At 38.3% G+C, this 23,746-nt stretch overlaps 1 protein-coding gene across 1 annotated transcript in view; it reads right to left on the bottom strand.

Annotated features, from left to right (window-relative positions):
* The window catches only part of LOC129399893 (3-hydroxy-3-methylglutaryl-CoA lyase, cytoplasmic-like), a 79,842-nt gene that overhangs the window by 7,926 nt on the left and 48,170 nt on the right, over positions 1 to 23,746 (bottom strand). Inside the window, exons 2-3 of the mRNA XM_055121304.1 lie at positions 15,843 to 15,920; positions 15,502 to 15,609 (exon numbers count right to left, since the gene is read on the bottom strand). Of these exons, the coding sequence (XP_054977279.1) occupies positions 15,502 to 15,609; positions 15,843 to 15,920 (186 nt within the window). The remainder of the gene's footprint in view (positions 1 to 15,501; positions 15,610 to 15,842; positions 15,921 to 23,746) is intronic.

Genomic DNA, 23,746 nt, shown 5'->3' with positions numbered 1-23,746 from the left:
TAAGTATCACTGTATCACTGCATCACTGTCATCCCGTTGCTCATCAATTTGCTCGAGTGGGCACCAGTAGCATCTCCATTGTGAGACTTCTTGTTACTGCTTTTGGCATGTTGAATACCCTACGGATAGCTTGCCAGGCTCTGCCATGTGGACGGGATACTCTCGGTAGCTTGCCAGGCTCTCGGAGAGGGATGGAGGAATCAAACCTGGTCTGCCATGTGCAAGGCAAACTCCCTACCCACTGTATATCAACATAAAAATTATCTTTTAAAATCATAGTCTACTTTAAAATAATTGGGAAACCCAGACTAAAAACAGTTGAAAAACCTTCGACCTTGCATAGGTAAAGTCATAAATTTGATCCCTGAATTCTGCTCTACATTACTGAATGTCATCCCAGAGCTGCAACATAGAGCACCATGAGAAGGGCCAGCCCAGTGGACAAACACTGACACAGTGCGAAATTTTAGACCATTGTAACTAGTATGCAACTGCTGGGAACACAACATAATATCCTAAAATGCTGAACCACTGATGGCTGTGATTCTCTGTTTGTAAGAATCAAAATGCAGATACTGCAAATACTTTTGTTCACTTCAGTTTACTCCATTGGGCATATGTAGCTTCTCTTAAAGTGAATTGTATCTGTATAACTTTGGAGTACATGAATAGAATGAGTTCATGTGAAAAAAAAAGATTGATAATGACTATTTACAAACTAATGAGTAACGCAGAAAAAATGAATACGTCACAATCAATTCCTTTAGTGCCAAAATGTACCTCTATCCAGTTTTGAAACAATTTATTTTATATAAAGCTTTTCAACCAGAAATTCATATAGATAATTCTACAAGATAGAATTTTAAGAGAAATTTTAATTAGATATAAAAATGGAATTTAAGGACCGAGGTGATAGCACATCAAGAAGGGAGTTTCCCTTGAATGCAACTGACCCAGGATTGATCCCAGGCATCTCATATGGTCCCCTGAACACAACCAGGAGTGATTCCTGGGTACAGAGCTAAAAGAATCACTAGGTGTGACCCCCCTATAAACTGGAATTGAATATAATCAAACTTCATTAGAGGTGAGATTTCTTCTTTCGAGGGAATATACTGAGAAATGTGATAAATTCAATATATTGGTTAAAAAGTGTTTTATTTTAGCATTTTATTTTGCTAATTTTCATTAGTCTATGAACAAAAAAATCATTTTAGTCAAACTGTATTTGATCAAATTACATGATTAGAAATGCAGTGCATCTGAGCATAATAAATCAATGACTAAAATCATAGTTTGGGGCCTCATAGGAAATAAGTCCAAGAAATATTGAATCATACTCAGTGTGAAAAACAAGAAAATATAATCATTGGATCTACTACATTACTGATATGAATTGTAAGCTTTAATTTTGATTTGGAAACTGCAGTAAACCTACATCTTAAATAATATTTGGGGGGGCTGGAGCAATAGCACAGTGGGTAGGGCATTTGCCTTGCACACAGCCGACCCAGGTTCGATCCCCAGCATCCCATATGGTCCCCTGAGCACCGCCAGGAGTGATTCCTGAGTGCAGGGCCAGGAGTAACCCCTGTGCATCGCCAGGTGTGACCCAAAAAGAAAATAATAATAATAATAATAATAATAATAATAATATTTGGGGAATAACTTGCTAATGAATGCTAAATAATATGTACAATGTTAGCAATTTATTTTCCCAATATTATTGCAATGTATAACCTTAAATAAATTCAAAAAATCCAATTCCCAGTATTCTAAGCAATGAAAATTTATTTCACTTTTCCATGTTATTTTCTGAGAGGAAAAAAAATGTTTAAAATATTTTAATATATGCTATCAGCAATTTTCTTTCCTTACATGACAAAAATATTAATGATGTGATTGTCCACTGAAACAACTTAAAATATTGCATTTCTGGTTAGTCATTGCTTTAGAACACAGAAAACTATTAAGCAAACCCTAGGCCCTGATCACGGAAATCCACATCATCACTAGTTATATGACTAAAATAAACAATGTCATTCTTAGAAAAGCAACTCTGGTACAAAATATAAATCAAATCCCCCATTGTATGTGGAGAGTACCCAATATTCAGAAAACATGGATCATTCTTATTTAAAAGAATTCCTTGAGGCCAAAATACTAGATGTTCTCACGTGTGGTATAAAAATTTTTAAATCAAGTGAGTCGGCAGTGTCCAATTAAATGAAACTTTAAGACTTTGAGGTCTAAGAGAAACACTACAGAGGTTACAGTGTGGACACGTGCAGATGAGATGGGGAAAAACTGTGGCAGGGAATTGATAAGTTGGTGGAAAATGTGGTATGCTACATATCCCTATAGCTTGTACAGCATCTATAGACACACAATTGTAAACCAGCATTCACTGTCACACTGTCATCTTGTTGCTCATCAATTTGCTCAAGTGGGCACCAGTAACATCTCTATTGTGAGACTTGTTGTTACTGTTTTGGGGCATATTGAATATACTATGGGTAGCTTGCAAGGCTCTGCCGTGGAGGCATAATACTCTCGGTAGCTTTCTGGGCTCTCCAGGAGGGGTGGAAGAATTGAACCCAGGTCGGAGGCGTGCAAGGTGAACGAACACCTTACCCTCTGCACTATTGCCCCAGCCCCAAACCAGCATTATGTCAATTAAAAAATAAATTGGGCCAGAGATAGAGCTGACCTAGTGTGACCTCTGACACAGCACATGTTCCCTGAGTACTGCAGGAGTAATTTCTCAGCACAGAGCCAGAAGCATGCCCTGCCAGTGTATCTCAAAAACTAAAAGAGGGGCTGGAGAGATAGCACAGCGGGTAGGGCGTTTGCCTTGCACGCGGCCGACCCGGGTTCAAATCCCAGCATCCCATATGGTCCCCTGAGCACAGCCAGGGGTAATTCCTGAGTGCAGAGCCAGGAGTAACCCCTGTGCATCGCCAGGTGTGACCCAAAAAGCCAAAAAAAAAAAAAAAAAAAAAAAAAAAAAAAAACTAAAAGAAATAAATTGGAGTTAAAAGTGGAACCCTAAAGAAATTTATAAATTAAAAATAGAATTAGACTACGTAGAAGCAATTTCTAAATAAAATATAACTGAAACCCTTTTTTACATAAGACTTTGGATGAGGAAATAGCACTAGTATGTGCTAGAGAAAATGGTTATTCCAGGGCTGGAGCGATAGCACAGCGGGTAGGGCGTTTGCCTTGCACGCGGCTGACCCAGGTTCGACTCCCAGTATCCCATATGGTCCCCCAAGCACCGCCAGGAGTAACTCCTGAATGCAGAGCCAGAAGTAACCCCTGCGCACTGCTGGGCGTGACCCAAAAAGCAAAACAAAATAAGCAGAGTATATTCCACCAATTACTAGTCTGTATAATCTGAATCCTAATGATGAGACAATAAATAAGTCCTTTACAACAGAAAGAATGCAGGGGCTGGAGCAATAGCACAGCAGGTAGGGCCTTTGCCTTGCACGCAGCCGACCCGTGTTTGATTCCCAGCATCCCATATGGTCCCCTGAGCCCCGCCAGGAGTAATTCCTGAGTGCATGAGCCAGGAGTAACCCCTGTGCATCGCCGGGTGTGACCCCCCCAAAAACAAAACAAAACCAATAAAAAGAATGCAGAGAGTCTCTTGCCCACACGCCTGGCTGTCTTCCCCGGGGCTCCTTGGAGGGGATGGGCTCCAGCTTCCCTCCCCAACCCGAGCAGAGCTCCCGGTGGCCAAAGACCACTGCAACCTAGCTACAGCCATGCTGGAGGCCCCTCTCCACACGTTCAGACAGGCCTCATGCATGAAGGTACTGGCAGAGGAACCCAGGTGTGTGTAATCCCATCAACGGCCAATATCCAGAGAGAGACTTAAAATCAAGCTCTCAGAAGCGTTATCTTTGGCCTGTTTCTCCCTCTGGGAGAAGCTGGCAATCTTCTGAGAGTTTCTTGCCCACATGGGACATCCTTGCAAGCTTCCCATAGTGTATTCATATGCAAAATCCAGTAAGAAGCTGGATCTCATTCCCCTGACCCTAAAGAGCCCCCAGTGCAACATTGTTAGGAGGGCTGAGTCGAGATAGACTTCTAAGATCTCAGGGAATTGACGAAATGAGATGTTACTGAGCCCGCCCGAGAAATCGGTGATTAACGGGAGTTCGTGATGACAGAAAAAAAAAGTAGAAGACCTATATATACTGAGTAGGAGTCTGACTACGCTAAATGTAGCTCATGGTAGGAAGGAGTGTACTAGTGGGGAACAGAATACCGCAAGACAAGTCTTCTTTGAGTTTGGGCTGAGTCTTATTTTCTTGTCAGACCATCCCTTCCAGTGTCCCAGTATATTGGGGTGAAAGGATTCCTGTACCCTTCTCCATCCCAGCTGCCTTCTCCCCAGATCATGAGGCCAACTTCCAATCATGGACTAATCGTCCTGGCCCTTCTCTCTATTGTCCTTGGGTGTCTCATACTGTTATTTTATATTCCACAAATGAGTGCAGTCATTCTATATCTGTCCCTCTCTTTCTGACTCTTTTCACTTAGCATGATACTCTCCATGTCCATTCACTTGTAAGCAAATTTCATAACTTCAATTTTTCCTAACAGCTGCATAATATTCCATTGTGTTGATGTACCATGGTTTCTTTAACCAGTCTGTTCTCAGGTACTCGAATGAACAATTAAATCAATAATGGTTGGAAAGGATAGCTCGGGATGGGAATTGTGTGATAAATGTAGACAAAGGACCAAACATGATTGCCTCTCGGTATCTTTATTGCAAACCATGATGCCCAAAAGTAGAGAGACAGAGTAAAAGGAAAATTGTCGGTCAAAGAGGTGAGGGTGGGGGAGGATACTGGGGACAATGCTGGTCAGAAATGTACATGGTGGAGAGATAGGTGTTCAATCATTGTATGACTGAAACTCAAACATGAGATCTTTATAACTGTAGCTCATAGTGGTTCAATAAAAAAAGTTAAAAAATAAAGAAAGGAAAGAAAAGAAAAGAAAAGAAAAGAAAAGAAAAGAAAAGAAAAGAAAAGAAAAGAAAAGAAAAGAAAAGAAAAGAAAAGAAAAGAAAAGAAAAGAAAAGAAAGATTTCTTTAACTTCAAAAATGGGAACTGAGGTCTTGATCACTCTTACCAGGAGCCTCCTGGAGAGAGGGAAGAAGTCAGTCCTCTGGGTTGTCACAGATGAGTCTCCCAGGGAAACTTCCAGGCTACAAATTTTGCCTTCCAGTTAGCTGTGCTCACTAGCCTCATAAGCAAAATGATCTGGCGATTCTCTGTTCAAAATTAGCTCCCCTTCTTCCCTTCTTCCTCCCTCTCTCTTTCCCTCCCGTCCTCCCTCCATGTCCCTGCCCTATCCTCACCCCCCACCCCAACACACACAGTCAACATCTATTCTAAATTTCCCTCTTTGTTTTCCACACAACCACAAAAAGAGTAAAAAAAGGAAACCAGAAGGGGATCTAGTAACAGAGGCAACAACCTCCTGCATCTGGGTTTTGAATCTAGTAAATTTATCTGTATTACTAATAATCAATTTACTATCACACAGTATAAGGAGGTTAAGCAAAGGTTTACGAATTCTTTCTAGCTTACATCATGCATAGACAACATGCTTAAGTTCAACTGGTTTATAAACAACTCAGTCTTTTGTGTATATTTCTACTCTTTTTGAGAAAAGTTTATTTCTAATCCATGCTCTCAGAACTAAGTGACCCACTGTTTCTACCAGCTAAAAAAGGAGCAAATGTTTTTAAATAAAGCTTTGCATATCATACACACATCGCACACACACACACATACACACATACACATACACATACACATATATGTTGGGTGAGTTTTAGGTCTTCTAATTTTTAAAAGAATGATGTTATTTTAATCATACATGTCCATGAGAAAATTTAAGCCCAAATGGCTACATACAAGGTGGAAATTAAACTATACCTTATTTTTTAAAAAGTTATTGCATTTAGAATGAGTCAAATATCTTACTACTATGAGTCACATCCCAAGCTTGCAATAAACCTATCTATTTTTGTAAAGATGTTTTCTTTCTGTTATTTCTGTTCATTTCCATTGACACAAAGAGCTACCTGGACCCATTTCAAATGCTCTTTTATTATACGTCACTCTGAGGAAAACTTTTCCCAGATAACTTGTAAGGAACATGTATTTTTCATTGCAGGTATTTTATCATCTCTGGTCATTTAGATTATAGGTGTGGGATCCTGTTTTACATGGCACCCTGCTACTGTGGAACTTTCTTGTAGCTGCTTTAGTTAGAAAACCTCTGCCAAACAAAACATCAGGAGGGAAACTGTAAAAAGAAAAAAAGCTTTAAAATGCTAAAAAAAGAAATAAGTGAACAAGCAGCAATCTAAGCATAAACTAAAGGACTATTCCCATGCCCTATGTTTTAGGGAAAGAAATAAAAGGTGCAGAGAATTAGTAGAATACCAATTTAAAGTTAGACTCATTGCTTTTAGAAGTAAGAATTACTGTGGACAATTACAAGTATGCTTTTCTACTATAATTATTTTCAGGAGTCTCAGGCATTATTCTGTTACATAAATCTGATATGAAATTTTCTTCAATAATGAGAACATAGGATTTCAAAAAAGAAATTAAAGTGAATTATTTCACAGAAATCAAGTCAGCAGTTGTTGGATAAAACTCCAACTGCAAGAAAAAGTGCTCCTGTTCATGCAATTTCCATGAGATCAAAATTACAAGTATACTACCGAAAATTAAACTGAAAATAAAATAGCATATTCTTCACAGTACTCTTTGACAAACACTCTGAAGTAAGTGACCCCTGTAAATTAAGAAAATGAATCTCATAATGTCTTTAATATGACATAACTACTTTGTACAAGGTAACTGACATGAAGCATTTGCTTCTGACAACAGATAGGCATACAGTGGGTAAGCCCTGCCTTACTGGCTGCTGACAGGAGCTACAGAGCCAGCACTTCATATAGTTCCTTGGACCCAACCAGGAGTGATCCCTAAGCCCAGAGTTAGGAGTCAACTCTGCTCAATGTGGCCCCCAAACCAAAATAAGTAAATAAATAAAATATTTTTGTTCTGGAATTTAAATGCAAGTAATTAAATAAACATTAACTCTGAAATATGTATTAATGTCAGAAAGTTACATATTTTTAATTATTTAGGTTAGGCTAAATATCTAATTAAAATACTTAAGAGGCTGTTCATCAAGGAGATACTGGCTCACTTGCAGGGAGTCTTAGGTAAGAATACTCTTCTATTGGTTGACAGGTTAAGCTAATGCACTGCTCAGCTAGTCCATGATATGGACTCTGAATAATCACACATAGGAACTCATGTATGACTTTTCACCCCAAACCTTCCTAGTATCAGGCATCAAGTTTCCCAAAGGTAAGTTGCCTGGTCATGGAACCAGGAGAAGCCCCTGAGCTCTACCACTGACCCCATCACAATGAAAAAGTGTGACTTTTCTTAAAATCTAAATTTGATAAATCTTCTAATTAATGAGTAAAACTAGCCCTTTCACAAAATGAATATACTTATTAAATAACTCTAATCTCGTTAAAGTTTGTGTCTACCAAAGAAAAGCATCTGAGACGTCCATTTCATAAGGTTATATAAAAAAATGAAGTCAATGTTATTATTGTTTCAGGCAGGAAGAGTCATTTAGTTCATAATCATTTACTGAGTATCAATTGAGTAGGACCTAGTCACTGGGGATATAGCAGCAATTGTTAGGCAAGTAGTGATAAGAATGGTGATACGTGAGTAAGAGAAATGTCCTCTTGTAGAACATGGCCACTCCTTACAGAAGAAAGTACAGGAAGAAAATAGGTTAAAATATCACTTATATATGCATATTCGTATATGTGAGCATACATACTGGAATGTGAGACAAAGTATAAAGAAAATACTGAATGAAATTGACTTGACTATGAATCACTGCACTGTAGCACTGTCATCCCGTGTTCATCGGTTTGCTCGAGTGGGCACCAGTAACGTCTCTTCTGTGATACTTGTTGTTACTGATTTTTGCATATGGAATATTCTACGGGTAGCTTGCCAGACTCAGCTGTGCGGGTGGAATACTGTCAGTAATTTGCCGGGATCTCCGAGAGGGATGAAGGATTGACTATGAAAAGAACATATAATTAATAACAAGCAATCTTGAGGTAGTTTTTGTTGCTTCTGTTGCTACACAATTACAGGATTTATAGGGACTTGAGTGATAGTCCAGGGTTAAAGGGCACATGGTCCAGGACCCGAATTGTATGCCAACACCTTGTAATCCATGAGCATTACCACATCTACCTGGAGGACTCTAAGCCTTTCAGAGCTCACTGTCCATCGCTTGACCAGGACAGCATGGTTGGGGTTGAGCATGGAACCCCAGGCCCAACTGAGACTCTTCAGACATGATGTCACAACCTCTGAGCACATGCAGGACCCCCAATGCAGAAGTAAATAAACAAAATATTTAATTAAAATTGTTTAATATTTAACTAAACAACAGTTTAATGTTAATAATTACCTTTTTAAAGGTATATTAAAACCTTTTACTCTCACGTTTTGACTTCAGATCAATGAGGACATAGAGATTAAAAGTATAGCGTGCTTGTCACATAAGGACATGGAAACATGAAACAATAAACAATATGGTTTAGGAAAAGCTTCAGCAGAACACAGAAGGGAGATCAGGGTTAAAGTTAGAAGTGAAAGAGATTTAGATAGTTCTGAATGTCAGATCAAAGTTTTTAGACTTTCTCAATGGAGAAAGGAAATAGAGAATTCAGAACAGGAGTTTGAGATAAACTAAATGTCTGGAAGATTAACTAGAAGCAATATATAAAATATATAAGGGATATAAAAAGAATGCTTATGGATTTCATGTGAGGCAATTACAGTACACTCTACTGTATCAATGACAGTGAAGTAGAAATTATGCTGAGGATGAATCTTTGCATTCATAACTAAATAGATATAATAGTCAAACCACTGATATTTCAAAACCATAATTTCAAAGAGGACAGTTAAACTATCAGCACAAAGTAGGGTGAAAAACTGTATGTCTGGTACCAGCTAAAAGAGATCCCAATAAAAAGACTTCAAGACATATCATAATCAGAATGATGGACACCATGGATAGAGACACAAAGCTGTAAGCAGCAAGGTCAACAAAGGAAATCACATACAAAGGAGCACCTGTTAGATTTACCATAGACATACCAGAGGAAACCTTCTGAGCCCAAAGACAATGGTGGTCTATAGTGAAAAAGCTCAATGAAATGAACGCCTCACCAAAAATATTTTATCCAGCTAAACTCTCATTCTAATTCAAAGGAACATATACTATTTCATGGATAAACAACAACTCAGGAACTTCTAGACTCAAGACCAAACTTAAAAGAAGGACTAAAGGGGCTACTGTAAGACAAGAAAACCCACTATAGGCACAAGAAACCCCTATAGAAAGATGGCAGAAAAACCCATGACAATAATTTCTCTAAATATCAATGGTCTAAATGCACAAATTAGGAAACACAGAGTGGCAAAATGGATTAAAAAATCTCACCCCAACATTCTGCTGCCTAGAAGAAACACATGTGAACAGTCAGAACAAACTCCTTCAGAAAATCTGGGGTGGCCATATTAGTATACAACAACATAGATTTCAGGCTGAAAAAGATTAAGAGGGACAGCGAAGGCCATTTTGTAATATTCAAGGAATATGTACAATAGGAAGAAATCATACATCTAAACACATATGCACCCAATGAGGGACCAGCTAAATACTTAAAACAACTGCTAATAGACTTCAAGGAGAACATTGGTAGCAGTGCAATATTAGTCATAAACACTAACACCACCCTATCATCTCTTGATAAATCAACCAGACTAAAACTCAGCAAGGAAGTACTGACTTTTAATGAAGAAATGGAAGAGATAGGGCTAATAGTTGTGTACAGAACTTTTTATCTCCCCAAAACTGAATGTACATTTTTTTCCAGTGCACATGGAATATTCTCCAAGTAGACCATGTGCTGAGCCACAAAACATACCTCAATATAATCGGAAGAATAGAAGGAATAGAAATAGAATAGAATAGAATAGAATAGAATAGAATAGAATAGAATAGAATAGAATAGAATAGAATAGAAATTGTATCAACTCTTTTTTCAGACCACTATGCACTGAAGATAGAAATTAATCACACACAGAAACAGAGAATCAAATCAAACAACTGGAAATTAAACAACTCAATGTTGAACAATGAGTGGATCAGAGAGTAAATCAAGGAAGAAATCAAAATATACCTGGACACAAATAAGAATGAAGACACAAGCTACCAGAACTTGTGGGACACAGCTAAGTCAGTGTTGAGGGGAAAAATTTATAATTCTGCATGCATTTCTCAGGAAGGAAGAAAGAGCCCACATAAATAACCTGACTTCACAGCTCAAGATCTTAGAAAGGTCCAACAAAAGGAACCCAAACCAGGTAGGAGGAAGAAAATAATAAAACTTAGAGCAGAAATTAATGACACGGAAACCCAAAAAATACTATCCAAAAAATCAATAAAACCATGAGTTTGTTCTTTGAGAAAATAAACAAGATTTATAAACCACTAACAAGACTCACAAAGAGAGAGAGAGAGAGAGAGAGAGAGAGAGAAACCTATTAAACTAAATCAAAAATGAAAAGGGGGACATCACAACAGAAACCAACGAAATTCAAAAGATCATCAGAGATTAATTTGAAATATATGCCCCAAAATAAGAGAACCTATAAGAAATGGATAAATTTCTGGATTCCTATAACCTTCCAAGGCTGAGCCAAGAAGATCTGGAATATCTGAATAGACCTATCATCATCAAGGAAATTGAAACAGTAATTAAAAATCTTCTGAAAAACAAAAGCCCAGGTCCAGATGGATTCACTAGAGAATTCTTCCAAATATTTATTTTTTTATTTTTTTTTTATTAAATCACCGTGTGGAAGATTACAATGCTTTTGGGCTTAGGTCTCAGTCAGTTATACAATGCTGAAACAACCATCCCTTCACCAGTGCCCATATACCACCACCAAAAAAAAAAAAAACCCCACACAGTACACCTCCCATCCCGCCCCCCCACCCCCTACCTTGTAACTGATAAGTTTCATTTTACATTCTGTTTACTTTGGTTACATTAAATATTTCAACACAAACCTCACTATTATTGTTAGGAGTACCCCACTAGATTCAGACCTACTGTGAAGACAAATAAGGTCGCGCGGCCGCAGTAGCGCCCGCGCGGTTTTGAATTTCTGTACTTTAACAAGAAGTCCAGTCTTCCAAATATTTAAAGAGGACCTATTCCCAGTCCTTTTTCAATCTTTTCCAGGAAACTGAAGAAATGAAAACTCTCTCAAACAGTATCTATGAAGCACATATCACCCTACTACCAAAAGCAAACAGATAACCACCATAAAACAAAATTACAGACCGATATCCCTGATGAACACAGATGTGAAGATCCTCAACAAAATATTAGCAAATAGAATCCAGTAATTCATCAAAAAGATCATACATCAAGACGAAGTGGGATTCATCCCAGGGATGCAAGGATAGTTTAACATTCGCAAGTCAATCAACATAATCCATCATATCAATAAAAGAAAAGAATCATATGATAATATCAATAGGTGCAGAGAAAGCATTTGACAAGATCCAGCACCCCTTTATGATGAAAACTCTCAGCAAAATGGGCATTGAAGGAACATTTCTCAATATAGTCAAAGCCATGTACCACAAGCCTACATCAAGCATTATCCTAAATGATGAAAAACTAAGAGCCTTCCCTCTAAGATCTGGGACAAGACAAGGATGCCCACTCTCACCACTACTATTCAATAAAGTACTGGAAGTACTTGCCATAGCAGTTTGGCAAGAAAAAGACATTAAGGGCACCCAAATAGGAAAGGAAGAAATCAAACTCTCACTATTTGCAGGTGATATGAACCCTAAAGCCTTTACCAAGAAACTCCTAGAAACAGTAAACTTGTGTAGTAAAGTTGCAGGCTATGAAATCATTACCCAAAAGTCCATGGCAAATAATAAACAAATAATGAGAGAGAAGAAAGTGATATAAAAAAGGCAATCCCATTCACAATCATGCCTCAGAAAATCAAGTACCTCGGAATCAGCTTAACTAAGGAGGTAAAGGACCTGTAAAATAAAACTACAAAATGTTACTTCATTAAATAAAAGAGATTATGAGGAAATGTAAACACATCCCCTGCTCATGGATTGGAAGAATTAGCATTGTCAAAATGGCAATACTCCCCAATGTATTATACAGATTCAATGTGATCCCTATAAGGGTACCCATGACATTCTTCAAAGAAATTGATCAAACACTCCTGAAATTCATATGAAATAAGAGAAAAGACAAGAATCATATGATCATATCAATAGATGCAGAGAAAGCATTTGAGAAGATCCAGCACCCCTTTATGATGAAGAATAACTAAAGCAATTCTTGGGGAAAAAAAGATGGGGAATATCACCTTCCCCAAATTCAAATTGTGCTACAAAATGGTAGTAATTAAAAGTGCATAATATTGGAACAAAAACAGACCTGAATAACAGTGGAATAGGGTTGAACATCCTTACACATACCCTTGAATATATGAGCATATAATCTTTGATAAGGGAGCACAAATGTGAAGTGGAGCAAGGAAAGTCTCTTTAACAAATGGTACAGGCAAAACTGGGTAGCTACATGCAAAAAAAAAAAATAGGCTCGGACCTCTACCTAACACCATGCACAAAAGTCAGATCAAAATGGATTAAAGACCTCAACATCAGATCAGAATGCATACGGTACATTGAAGAAAAGGTCAGCAAACCCTCTACAACATTGAACTTAAACGTATCTTCGAGGACAAAACATCATTGTCCAAACACGTAGAAACAGATATAAACTAATGGGACTATCTTAAGCTAAGAAGTTTCTGTACCTCAAAAGAAAGTGACCAGAATACAGAGACAGTCTATAGAATGGGAAAGGATATTTATCCAATACCCCTCTGATAAGGATTAATATCAAGGATATACACGGCACTTGAACTCTGCAAGAAGAAAACATCTAATTCCATCAGAAAATGTGGCGATGAAAAGAACAGAAACTATCTCAAAGAAGAAATCCAAATGGCCAAAGAGCACATTAAAAAATGCTCTTTATCACTAATCATCAGGGAGATGCAGATCAAAACAGCAATGAGATATCATCTCACACCACAGAGACTGGCCCACATCCAAAAGAACAAAAGCAACCAGTGTTGGTGTGGATGTGGGGAGAAAGGGACTCTCCTTCACTGCTGGTGGGAATGCCAACTGATCCAGCCTTTTCGGAAAACAATATGAATCTTTCTCAAAAAAGTAGAAATTGAGCTCACATTTAACCCAGCAATACCACTTCTGGGAATGTATGCCAGCAATGCAAAAAAGTACAGTAGAAATGACTTCTGTTTGTTGAAGCACTGTTTACAATAGCTAAAATCTGGAAAAAACCCAAGTGCCCAAGAACAGAAGACTGGTTGAAGAAACTTTGGTGTATTTACACACTGGAATACTATGTAGATGTTAGGAAAAAAAATGAAGTCATGAAATTTGAATATAAGTGTATCAACATGGAGAGTGTCTTACTAAGTGAAATGAGTCATAAATAGAGGGACAGACATAAAATGACTGCACTTATTTGTGGGATATAAAGTAACAAAATAGAAGACTAATGCCTAAGGACAGCTAAAATAAGGAGCAGGAGGATTTCCCCACGGCTTAATAGCCGATCTTACGCACTGGGGGAAAAGGTAGCTGGGGTGGAGAGAGGAGCACTAAATAAATGATGGTTGGAGGAATCACTCAGTATAGTAGATGAACGTTGAAAGTAGACTATGGACCAAACATGATGACTTCTGTTACCTATATTGCAAACTATAACACCCAAAAAGACAAAGAGAGTAGAAGGGATTGTGCCTGCCACAGAGGCAGGAGGTGGGAAGGAGTAGAGGTGGGTGGAGGGATAATGGGAACATTTGGGATGAGAATGGGCACTGGTGGAGGAATGGGAACTTGAACATTGTTTGACTGAAATGCAATCATGAAAGTCTGTAAGTCTGTAAATATATCTCATGATGATTCATTAAAATTAAATAAATAAATATCAAATAAATAAGAACATAAATGGAACCACCTAGAATGATAGAATAAAAAGGTTCTGGATATATAACTCTTTTAGTAGACAGAAGCCCTGAAAACTGCAAATGATTATTTCTCACTTATCAATGAGGCATTACACAAAGTAGGCATGAGGAGATTCATCAACACTTACTTCTAACAACAAAATAGTTATGACACTTGGAGATGTGCTGATCATTCACAAAGACCTATAAAACAGTAAATATAAAGCAGAGACATCCCCTCCATAACACAACACACACATACAAAGACACACACAGACACACACATGCTGCTACTTAAGAATGTTTCCCTTCACCCTTATAGTGAAACAATACTCAAGTTGGTTTTGTCTAAAGCTCCAAATAAGTTTCTATGACTTGATTAATAAGAAACACTTCATCAAAGGATTCTTTCTTTTTTTTTATTGAATTACCATGCAGAAAGTTACAATGCATTCAGGCTTAAGTCTCAGTTATACAATGGTCAAACACCCATCCCTTCACCAGTGCACATATTCCACCACCAAGAACCCCAGTATACCTCCCCTCCCACACCCACCCCACCCGCCTGTGTAACTGATAATTTTCACTTTACTTTCTCTTTACTTTGATTACATTCAATATCTCCACAAAAAACCTCACTATTATTGTTTGGAGTACCCCCCCAAAAAAAAAATCAGACCTGCTGAAAAGGAAGCATTTGATAATTTGTTTTCCATTGGTGAGAATGAAGAGTTATAAGGTTTTGGATTTCTGTATTTTAGTATCTTGTAACTAAAATAAGTCCAGGGAAATTTCTGCCAGAAATTGCATCATTGCAATCTCATACCTCTCTTTAGTGGTCCATATAAGATGGTGGTCTTCACGCCTTTCTCTCCCCCCACCCCCCTCCTCCCTAGAAAGGAAAAGCGGAGAGAGAAAAACCTTTCCCCTCCTGGGGCGGCATGGGGCCGTGGCTTAGTTCACAGTCTAGAGACACTTCTGCAAGAAGCTGCTGGCCTCCAGGATCACGGTCATCCAGCAACGAAGAGGCCACACACGTGCAGCCACCCAGGTCACATCTCAGTAGAGAGCCAGATTCTTTCTTTTTTCTTTTTTTTAAGAATTCCATGTACATGGAATTATTTCATATTTGTGAGAAGAAAGCAAAATCAGTAATTATATCAACTTGATAGCAATGTATATTTGTGTACAAAATCTTGGTAAGGTTGAATTAAGGATCTGATTAATAAATGGTGATGTACATACCTGTGGTACCCATCTGGAGGAGACAAAGCTGGTCACTTCGATTACAGACAGTCCAGTCTGGGAAAGCCGGTTTATAAATTCAATTTTTACATCTGTAGGAACTATGACCTATTAAAACATTGAAACGTTAAGTACTGTATTATATATAAGGAACCACTAAAGCAAAAACATAAAGCTACTCCCTAACTTAAAGGAAATCAAATTTAACATTAATAAATTTATGTAACAATTATGACTAAAGATAATCATGTAATATATGAGCTCCATTTAAATTTTAACTCTTAGTATAACATTTAGGCTTTTTATTTGAAATAAATTGTTTAAAATTAATGTCAAAGTACCTTTTCATTCTGCAGTCCATCCCTGGGTCCAACTTCTACTATTTTAACATACTCTGGGAGTCCAGACAATGGGGATGCTTGCTGAAATAAAAAACAAAAAAGAAGGAAAAGAAAATCATATCTCCACATATGTTTATTTATAATAAAACTTACATTCTATCAAGTTCTGCTTCCAGAATATCGAAGTGATAAGAAATAAATATAGTCATAACATCTAAATACCAAGTTTCTTTTATAATTACACGTTGTTTTCCATTTAACACGGTGTTATTGAGTATTGGTATGACTCAAATTCAAACAACTAATTTTTAAGTCACTTTGGGATAGGTGACTTACCCAGAAAAAAAATCCATCTGGAGTAACTAATTCAAGGTCTGATTATAAATCACTACAAAACAGATCTTTGCATTAAAAGATTTTAGCAACTATAATCAAGCAGATATGTCCTACAGAGTCTGAGGCTTTAGTAGAGTGGATTGCCTTTTCCAGCATGTTCCCAGAAGATGACAACTAAGGATGAGGGTATCTATTTACTTCTTTGTGTCACACAGCACAACCTGAAGTTCAAACCTTCCAACATTACTTGACATTCGAGAGAGGACAGCTTAGCTTCAGTCCAGCCCAGAACTTCATTTTACTTTTTTTACCAAATCTACAATGGTAGGGAATCTGGACGCTGGCATCTCTGGCCCCTTACTAAGGACTATAAAATATGATATTTAGGACATGTTTAAAATGGGAAAATTATAGTACTTCTAAATTTCTTTTTGCATTTTAAATTAGAAGTATGTTATTAATAAATATAAAATTCTGTCACACAGAATACAGGCAGTTGCTCTACACTCCTCCTATTCCAATTCAAATCCCTGGCATCTTATATTGTCCTTAAGAGGGTCATTCTTATGCAAAGAGCCAAAAATACCCTCTGTGCATCTCTGATTGTGGCCAATGCCCCACCTCACCCCCAATAGCTAAATGAAATTAAAAGAAGGCTATGCCTTTCAGACTTAACTAACATATTCTTGGTATCTTTGTGCTAAGTCTAGATACGCTATACAACTTCTTGGGGGAAAAAAGGAAAAAATATTTTATGAAACTGGATAAACAGGATCTTTCCTACAAAGCTCTGTCTCACTTCTTTTTTATTTTCTTTCATCAGGGCAATGAATTAGGGCTGACCAAACTGGATTGTTTCTGTCCTTGTAACAAATACCCCTTAGTACATATTGGTTAAAAATAAATTCTTAGCGTATATTGGTAAAGAGGCTCTTTCGGAACACAGTCCAATTTGTTTCTATGACACAAATATTGTTCCTATTTTTTTCTAGAATTCAAAGCAGTTATTTGATTTTATTAGCATTCTTGTTTAACTAATTTAGTAAAAGAATCCATATGGCCACTGTTACAATGTTTACATATACTTCTCTAAAAGGTTGATGAAATCAAGTGATTCATTAAGCAAAATACACACACAAACACACACACATACACACAGAAGAAAAAGAATTCTCACTTCCACATCTTCTGAGTACATTATGATTCATATGGCTAACATAGGACACTGGGTTGAGATAAGAAATATGGCTTTCCTTAGACTGACGCTGAGTTTGCGATGGCAATCATGAAATCGGGTCTCACAAAAAGTCCCTTACAAATCTTGATTAGGCAATAAAATATAGATGCCATGAAGGTGAAGTAAATAAAAGAAGTTCATTCTTGCTACCTCTGAATTAAAGACTGCAGAAATAAGAACAAAATGCAAAATGCCATAAACAGACTTGTTTCTTCATTACTTGTGTATCTGTGTGTGTCGAAATTTCAATTTTAACGCCAACTAGCTTGGAGCTGGGTGAACAGCCCATCTCTTTCTTAAACACCCATGTTTAAAAGTAAGAAAACAAACAAGCAGATAGGACTAAACCAAAATTTAAAATATTTACACAACTGAAGAAAGACCATCAAAGAAAGATAACCTACAAATTAGAAGATATTTGTATAACCTACATGGAGAAGGATTTGCTAGCAAAAATATAAATAACTTACACAGGTCCACAATAACATAAAACAAATAACAAAATAGTTAAAAAATCAGAATGGATTCTACTACGAAGAATACCTCACAAGTTTATAAGAAATTGTTCAGCATCATGCCAGATGATCTCACTTCTCTGTGAGATATAGAACAGCAGGGTATGAAGGGGTAAATCAATAAAAAATTATTTATAGATGAATGAATATCAGTATTTGACTTAGAATACTCTGGTTCCTAGATTATAGGACTGAGAAGAAAAGAAATGGGGAGGAGTGTAAGAAGAGTCCAAGGGAGAAAGGGGGCTGGAGGCCTGGGCTCAATGGTGGCATAGAGGGGAGGTTCATGGGCAGATGGAGCCACAGAACTAACGGAACTGAAAGGATGTGATCTAAAACATAATAACCAAACTTTAAGAATTACTCTCAGAGCAGCAGGCTGGGGATCGGGAAGTAAACTGGGACATTAGTGGAAGGAAGTCGCCACTGGTGATGGGATTACATTGGAGTTTTGTATGTCTGGAACTCAAGGGTGAATAACTTCGTAAATCACCTCAAAAATGAACAAAACTTTAATATTCATTATAACTATTGTAGAATTATAGCCCTGTTGATAAGGAACATGGATAAAGGGAATGTATACAATGTTGACTAGAAGGTTAAATAGCACAGCCACTATGAAATTTGATATGCAGATTCCTAAAGATTTAAACACAGAAATACAATTCACCAATATCATGATCTAGAAAAAACACTTCAAATCTTTAGCTCAAGGTATGAAAATATTGCTTCACAAAGATAATTGTATCTCAATGTTCACAGAAGCATTATTCATATAGATTCCCCGAGTCTACCTAACTGCAGATTCTACATCAGCAGAAACTGCATTTCTACATCAGGGTACTGCTCATCTCTTTAAAAAGATAAAACTGCTTTTTGCAACAACCTACATTAAACTTGAGATATGTTAAGAGCAGTAACTCACAAAGTCAAAGACAAGTACTAAATATTTCTCTTTTATGTGGAATATAAATAATCAATGCAAACAAACTGGTCAAACACAATAAAATTTACCTTTTTTGCTATATATGAAAATAGGATGGTTATAGGGGAAGGGATGGAGTGGGAGAAACAGGTGGAGGGGGTCATCTTGAACCTGTCATGGCATTAGAACTTTGGTGACAGATATAGTGAAGCTTTTATACATATAGAAGTGTCAAGCAAGCTGTACTGCTGAGCTTTCATATTACAATAAAGCAATGGTAAGTCAATAAGTTATTTAAAGAAATATCATTATTTGGCCAAATATCAGTGTTTGACAAAAAAAAGTTGTAAATAGTATTTTAAAGAAACATGCTAAGTAAAATATTTCAACTGTAATAGTTCATCTACGACAAAGACTTTCCACTGAGAACATCTTTCTTCTTTGTGGACATGGGACTGGCTGGATTGCATTAAGATTTATGTGTTGAGCCTGAAGAGACAGCACACAGCAAAGGAACTTGTGCTTCATGGGGCAAACCCAGATTCAGTCCCCAGCACCATATATGGCCCCCTGAGCACCACCCAGAGCAATCAAGAGCAATTCCTGAGCACAAATCCAGGAATAAACCCAGACCACCAGCAGGTCTGACTTACTCACCCCAAAGAAACCATATTTGGACAAGTTCTTGTGCATTATGTATACAACTTTTATGCTTGGCCCATAACAATATTCCACGTACCCTTCTCCATGCTCTCTTCCCTTTAGCTGGGTCAAAAGGGATAATAATGGATAAAGACACATATACAAAGATACCCAAGGGGACAACACCTGCATCACCATCAAGGAAGAAATCTCATGGTGGTAAGATGAAATTGTGAGGCTGGAGATATTGTACAAGAGGGAAGGTTCCTGCCTTGGTGCAGCTAATCCAAGTTTGATCTCCCATCATACATATGATACCCTAAGCACTGTGTGGAGTCATCCTGAGCACAGAACCAGGAGTAAGTTCATAGCAAAGGAGGCAGTGGAGAAGGAAGAGGAGGAGAAGGAGAATCAAAAGCTGCAGCATTATTTTGTACTTTATGTGCAATACATGTCAATACATGTTATTTAGACCATTGGGAGTAGAGGCAGCTTGTTTTAAGAAGCTATAATTTGTGAAGAATAGTAAACATGTTTTCAATGGCAGAGTTGTAAGAGGGTGCTGACCACCATGGAACAGCCAGTAGAGACACAGCTACAGTTTCAGTTCTACTGAGCAACCACATTCTTTCAGTTCTGGCTCTAGAGCAGCTGCATGTTACTTTGGTGAAGCTAATGCACCGTTCAAGCAGGCTCACACATCAGGAAAAGCAGGTGACAGAGAGAGACTCACAGGGCATGTAGCTGCGCTTCAGACAGCAGAGAAGGAAGAAAAGAGAAAGTGTGATTTTTGTATATGTAAAACTGCAGAAGTACTGGCAGCGATCCATCCTTTCTTGAATCGACCACTTCCATTTGATAGTAGGGCATTTTAGATTTCCATTCCTTGTTAGTGGGTGAGACCTTATTGATCTGTCAAAAAGGTTATAGTGGCCAAAGTTCTGAAAGTCTATGAATCAGACATCTAGTTTTACTACGAGTGTGGGCGGAAAACTAAAAGCTAATTTTCAGAAGCTGTCTGGTAGCAATGACAGGGCAGTGAGTTGTCCTCGAGTACTATTTCCTCCAAGTAAGTCATGAGTGCCCAGACTAAGCTCCCATTTGCAAAATAACCAATTGCTGAGAATTATGGTTTTGAAGGGATATCAGAATGTGGGAAAATGTGTTAAGAGAAGGAACCACAAACATGTGTATTTCACGATGTAATGCTGTGATTGAAATGTGCATGGCACACAGAGGCCAGAGACTCACAATCATTTACCTACCATCAGTTGTTTTTGCTACTTCCAGCTAAAGGAGCAACAACATAGAGTGTGTTGTATCCAAAAATGTCCTGCTCACACAGCCAATTCTATTCTCCTTCCCCAGTCTGAACTAGGTCTAAATTCCCCAGATGGATCCATGGATCTACCAAATGGTCTCTTCCCCCAGGATTGACGAGGGTGCTAAATTCTATGCCTTTATTTTTTACAGTCATAAAAGTCTCCGTCATCTCCAAATTCTCCAGCATATCCAGCATTATTTTCATATACCAATAACCATTGTTTCCCTCAAAGCAAGGGAACAAACAAAGCTAGGAAATATCAAGGGAAAAACATGGAATATATGAGCTCTGGATCAGCAAGAAGGGCACAATTACATTGACTCTTAAGCAATGTAACCACTTCTCACTAGCCCATTCAAATGAACTTAAATGTTTAGTGTCCAAAGAAAGCCACAAATCATAGGGCCAACAAATCATCATATCTAGTATCTATTTTAACCATGATAAAACTTGATTGTAGTGAGCACAGCTTCACTGGTTTCCACCAAGATTAAAAAAGAAAAGTTTTGATCCCATGCCTAAGCAGTAGTACAGTGAGTAGGGAATAGGGCATTTTCGTCACATGGAGTCAATCCAGGTTCTATTCCCAGCATCCCGTATGGCCCCCTGAGTTCCACCAATAGTAATTTCAGAGTACAAAGGCAGGAGTATCCCCTTGATCAGTGCCAGGTGTGGCCCAAAATAGCAAATATAATATAATATATATGTCTATTGTGTTATAGCCTTGACTTTGCACATACTCTATTTTCAATATAGCATATCTGACATCTTTCATAAGATATGATGGCTCAGGGTATTTCCTTAGATGGTAAGGCTGACGATAAAACTTATCTCTAATTCTTCTGATTGTTTCTCAATCTTAGATTGTTCTTTGCACGGTTACACTAGTTTGGGGCTCAGGACCCTGCATGCTACTCAATGACTTTTCTCTGGTTCCCCACGGGAGTTTGTCTATCCGAGATCACTAACTTCCTGGAAAGAGCCAAAACTCACAGTACAAAACCTGGGAACAACTAGCTAGCAACTCTAATGTCCCTAAGTTTGCTATGACGGACCATGGGATGGAATAAGCACAGGAAAGGAGCAGTTGTTGCTGTTCCCCAACTGGCAACACAGTTCTCAAGACTTTCTACTTATGTCATCAAAGTTCAGATGTTTCACTTTGTGCCTTTTGGGCAAATACTTCACTTGTCCATTCACCAGAACTGCTGGAATAAGAGGAAGAAGAAACTTCAGCTCACTTAGATCCCATTTTACTGTGAGTTGTTAGGATGGGTAGATCTAGAACTGACCTCCAGACTGCCAAAAACATTTGCTACCCAGAATCAGAATAACCATGGGTTCAAGTCGATGCTTGAACATACTTCTGGGCAACCAAACTATAACAATCTTTACAATACAGGCAATATAGTTGACAGCTGTTGTCAACTATAATATATGGTCAACATATTTGTTACCAATTCCCAAGGACTTTCACAAATCCCTCACTACATATGAAAACACCATTCTTCCTTTTTCCCTAAAGATCACGCATTTCTCAGCATCCATTGTATGGAATATTATGTTACTATGCAGCACCAAGGGGTGACAAAATCATGCAATTTTCTGCAACTGGGATTAAACTAGAAAACGTCATGTTAAGTGAAGATAGAAGAAAAAGGACCAAACACCATATGATCTCACTTATGTGTGATTTACAAAATAACTGGAGGGGGGAATGCAAGACATTAAAGGGAGAATAACTGAATCATCCTTGACCCTAAAATATAAGAAGGAGAAAAAGAAGGGGAATAAATGGATGTTGGTAGCAAGAAGTGGGTGGGAGATCACAGGGGACCAAAGGTCAAGGGTCTCTGGGACATTGGTTGTGTAGAGGACTGGTATAAAGCCAAAGTAGACCAAATAACACTAGAAGCAATAGATCCAAGCCATGAGAACCAATGTTTAGGGGCCGAAGCGATAGCACAGCAGGTAGCGCCTTGCACGCGGCCAACCCGGGTTCGATCCCCGGCATCCCATATGGTCTCCCAAGCACCGCCAGGAGTAATTCCTGAGTGCAAAGCCAGGAGTAACCCCTGAGCATCGCTGGGTGTGACCCAAAAAGCAAAAAAAAAAAAAAAAAAAAAGAGAGAACCAAAGTTTAAATTGTGCCTATAGCCAGCCAGAGGTGGCTTGTGGGTGTGGCTGCCAAGTCGCTGGAAATGTGGAGGAACATAGGCAAGGGTCACCCATTTTGGTTCCTTTGAATGTGGTGTTTTCAGTCACTAGCTGTGAGCATGGCAGTGGGTGAGTTCTGGAGGTTTTTGGCTGCTAGTTCTGTGTCTACCTTGGGGCCAGATAATTTCATCAACAGCCAAGATCCAAAGATTCATTGTCCTTCTCTCTCGAAAAGAGCATAAAAAGACTCGCCACAACCATGCTGCTGGACCCTGCACCAGGCTGTTTCATTCAGAGCATCCTGGAGTGCGTGGGTGAGGCCCCTCTTTGCCCCAAGGGACCCAGCCCCAGCAACCAAAAACCTCCAGAACTCAACCACCACCAGGCTCAAGGCCACTCTCCACATGCTTGGGCCAAGCCTCACCCATGGGTGAACCTACTCCTGGACCACGCTGCTGCAAATGAGACATCTCCTACCTCACACCACTAATACTCCAAGAACAGCACACCACACTTGATGGGGTTTAAAGTAGAAGGCAACCAATCTTAAAGGGAAATATATTCCTTATAAAAAATAAAATAAAAATAGGAGAATAAAATAAAATAAAATGTGCCTGTCACAGAGGCGGTCTTGGGGGTGAGGGGGAATCCAAGAATGCTGGATGAAGTAAGTTGACCCTGAAGGGGGGTCTGCTTCTGAAACATGGCACACAGAAACTTGCTATGATAACTTTGTAAATTGTGGTTTCTTAACTTAAAGTTTTTAAT

This window comes from Sorex araneus, chromosome X (genome assembly GCF_027595985.1).
Source record: "Sorex araneus isolate mSorAra2 chromosome X, mSorAra2.pri, whole genome shotgun sequence".
Taxonomy (NCBI): domain Eukaryota; kingdom Metazoa; phylum Chordata; class Mammalia; order Eulipotyphla; family Soricidae; genus Sorex; species Sorex araneus.
Note: the sequence above shows the minus strand (reverse complement) of the source record. Positions and strands in the feature narration are given on the sequence as shown.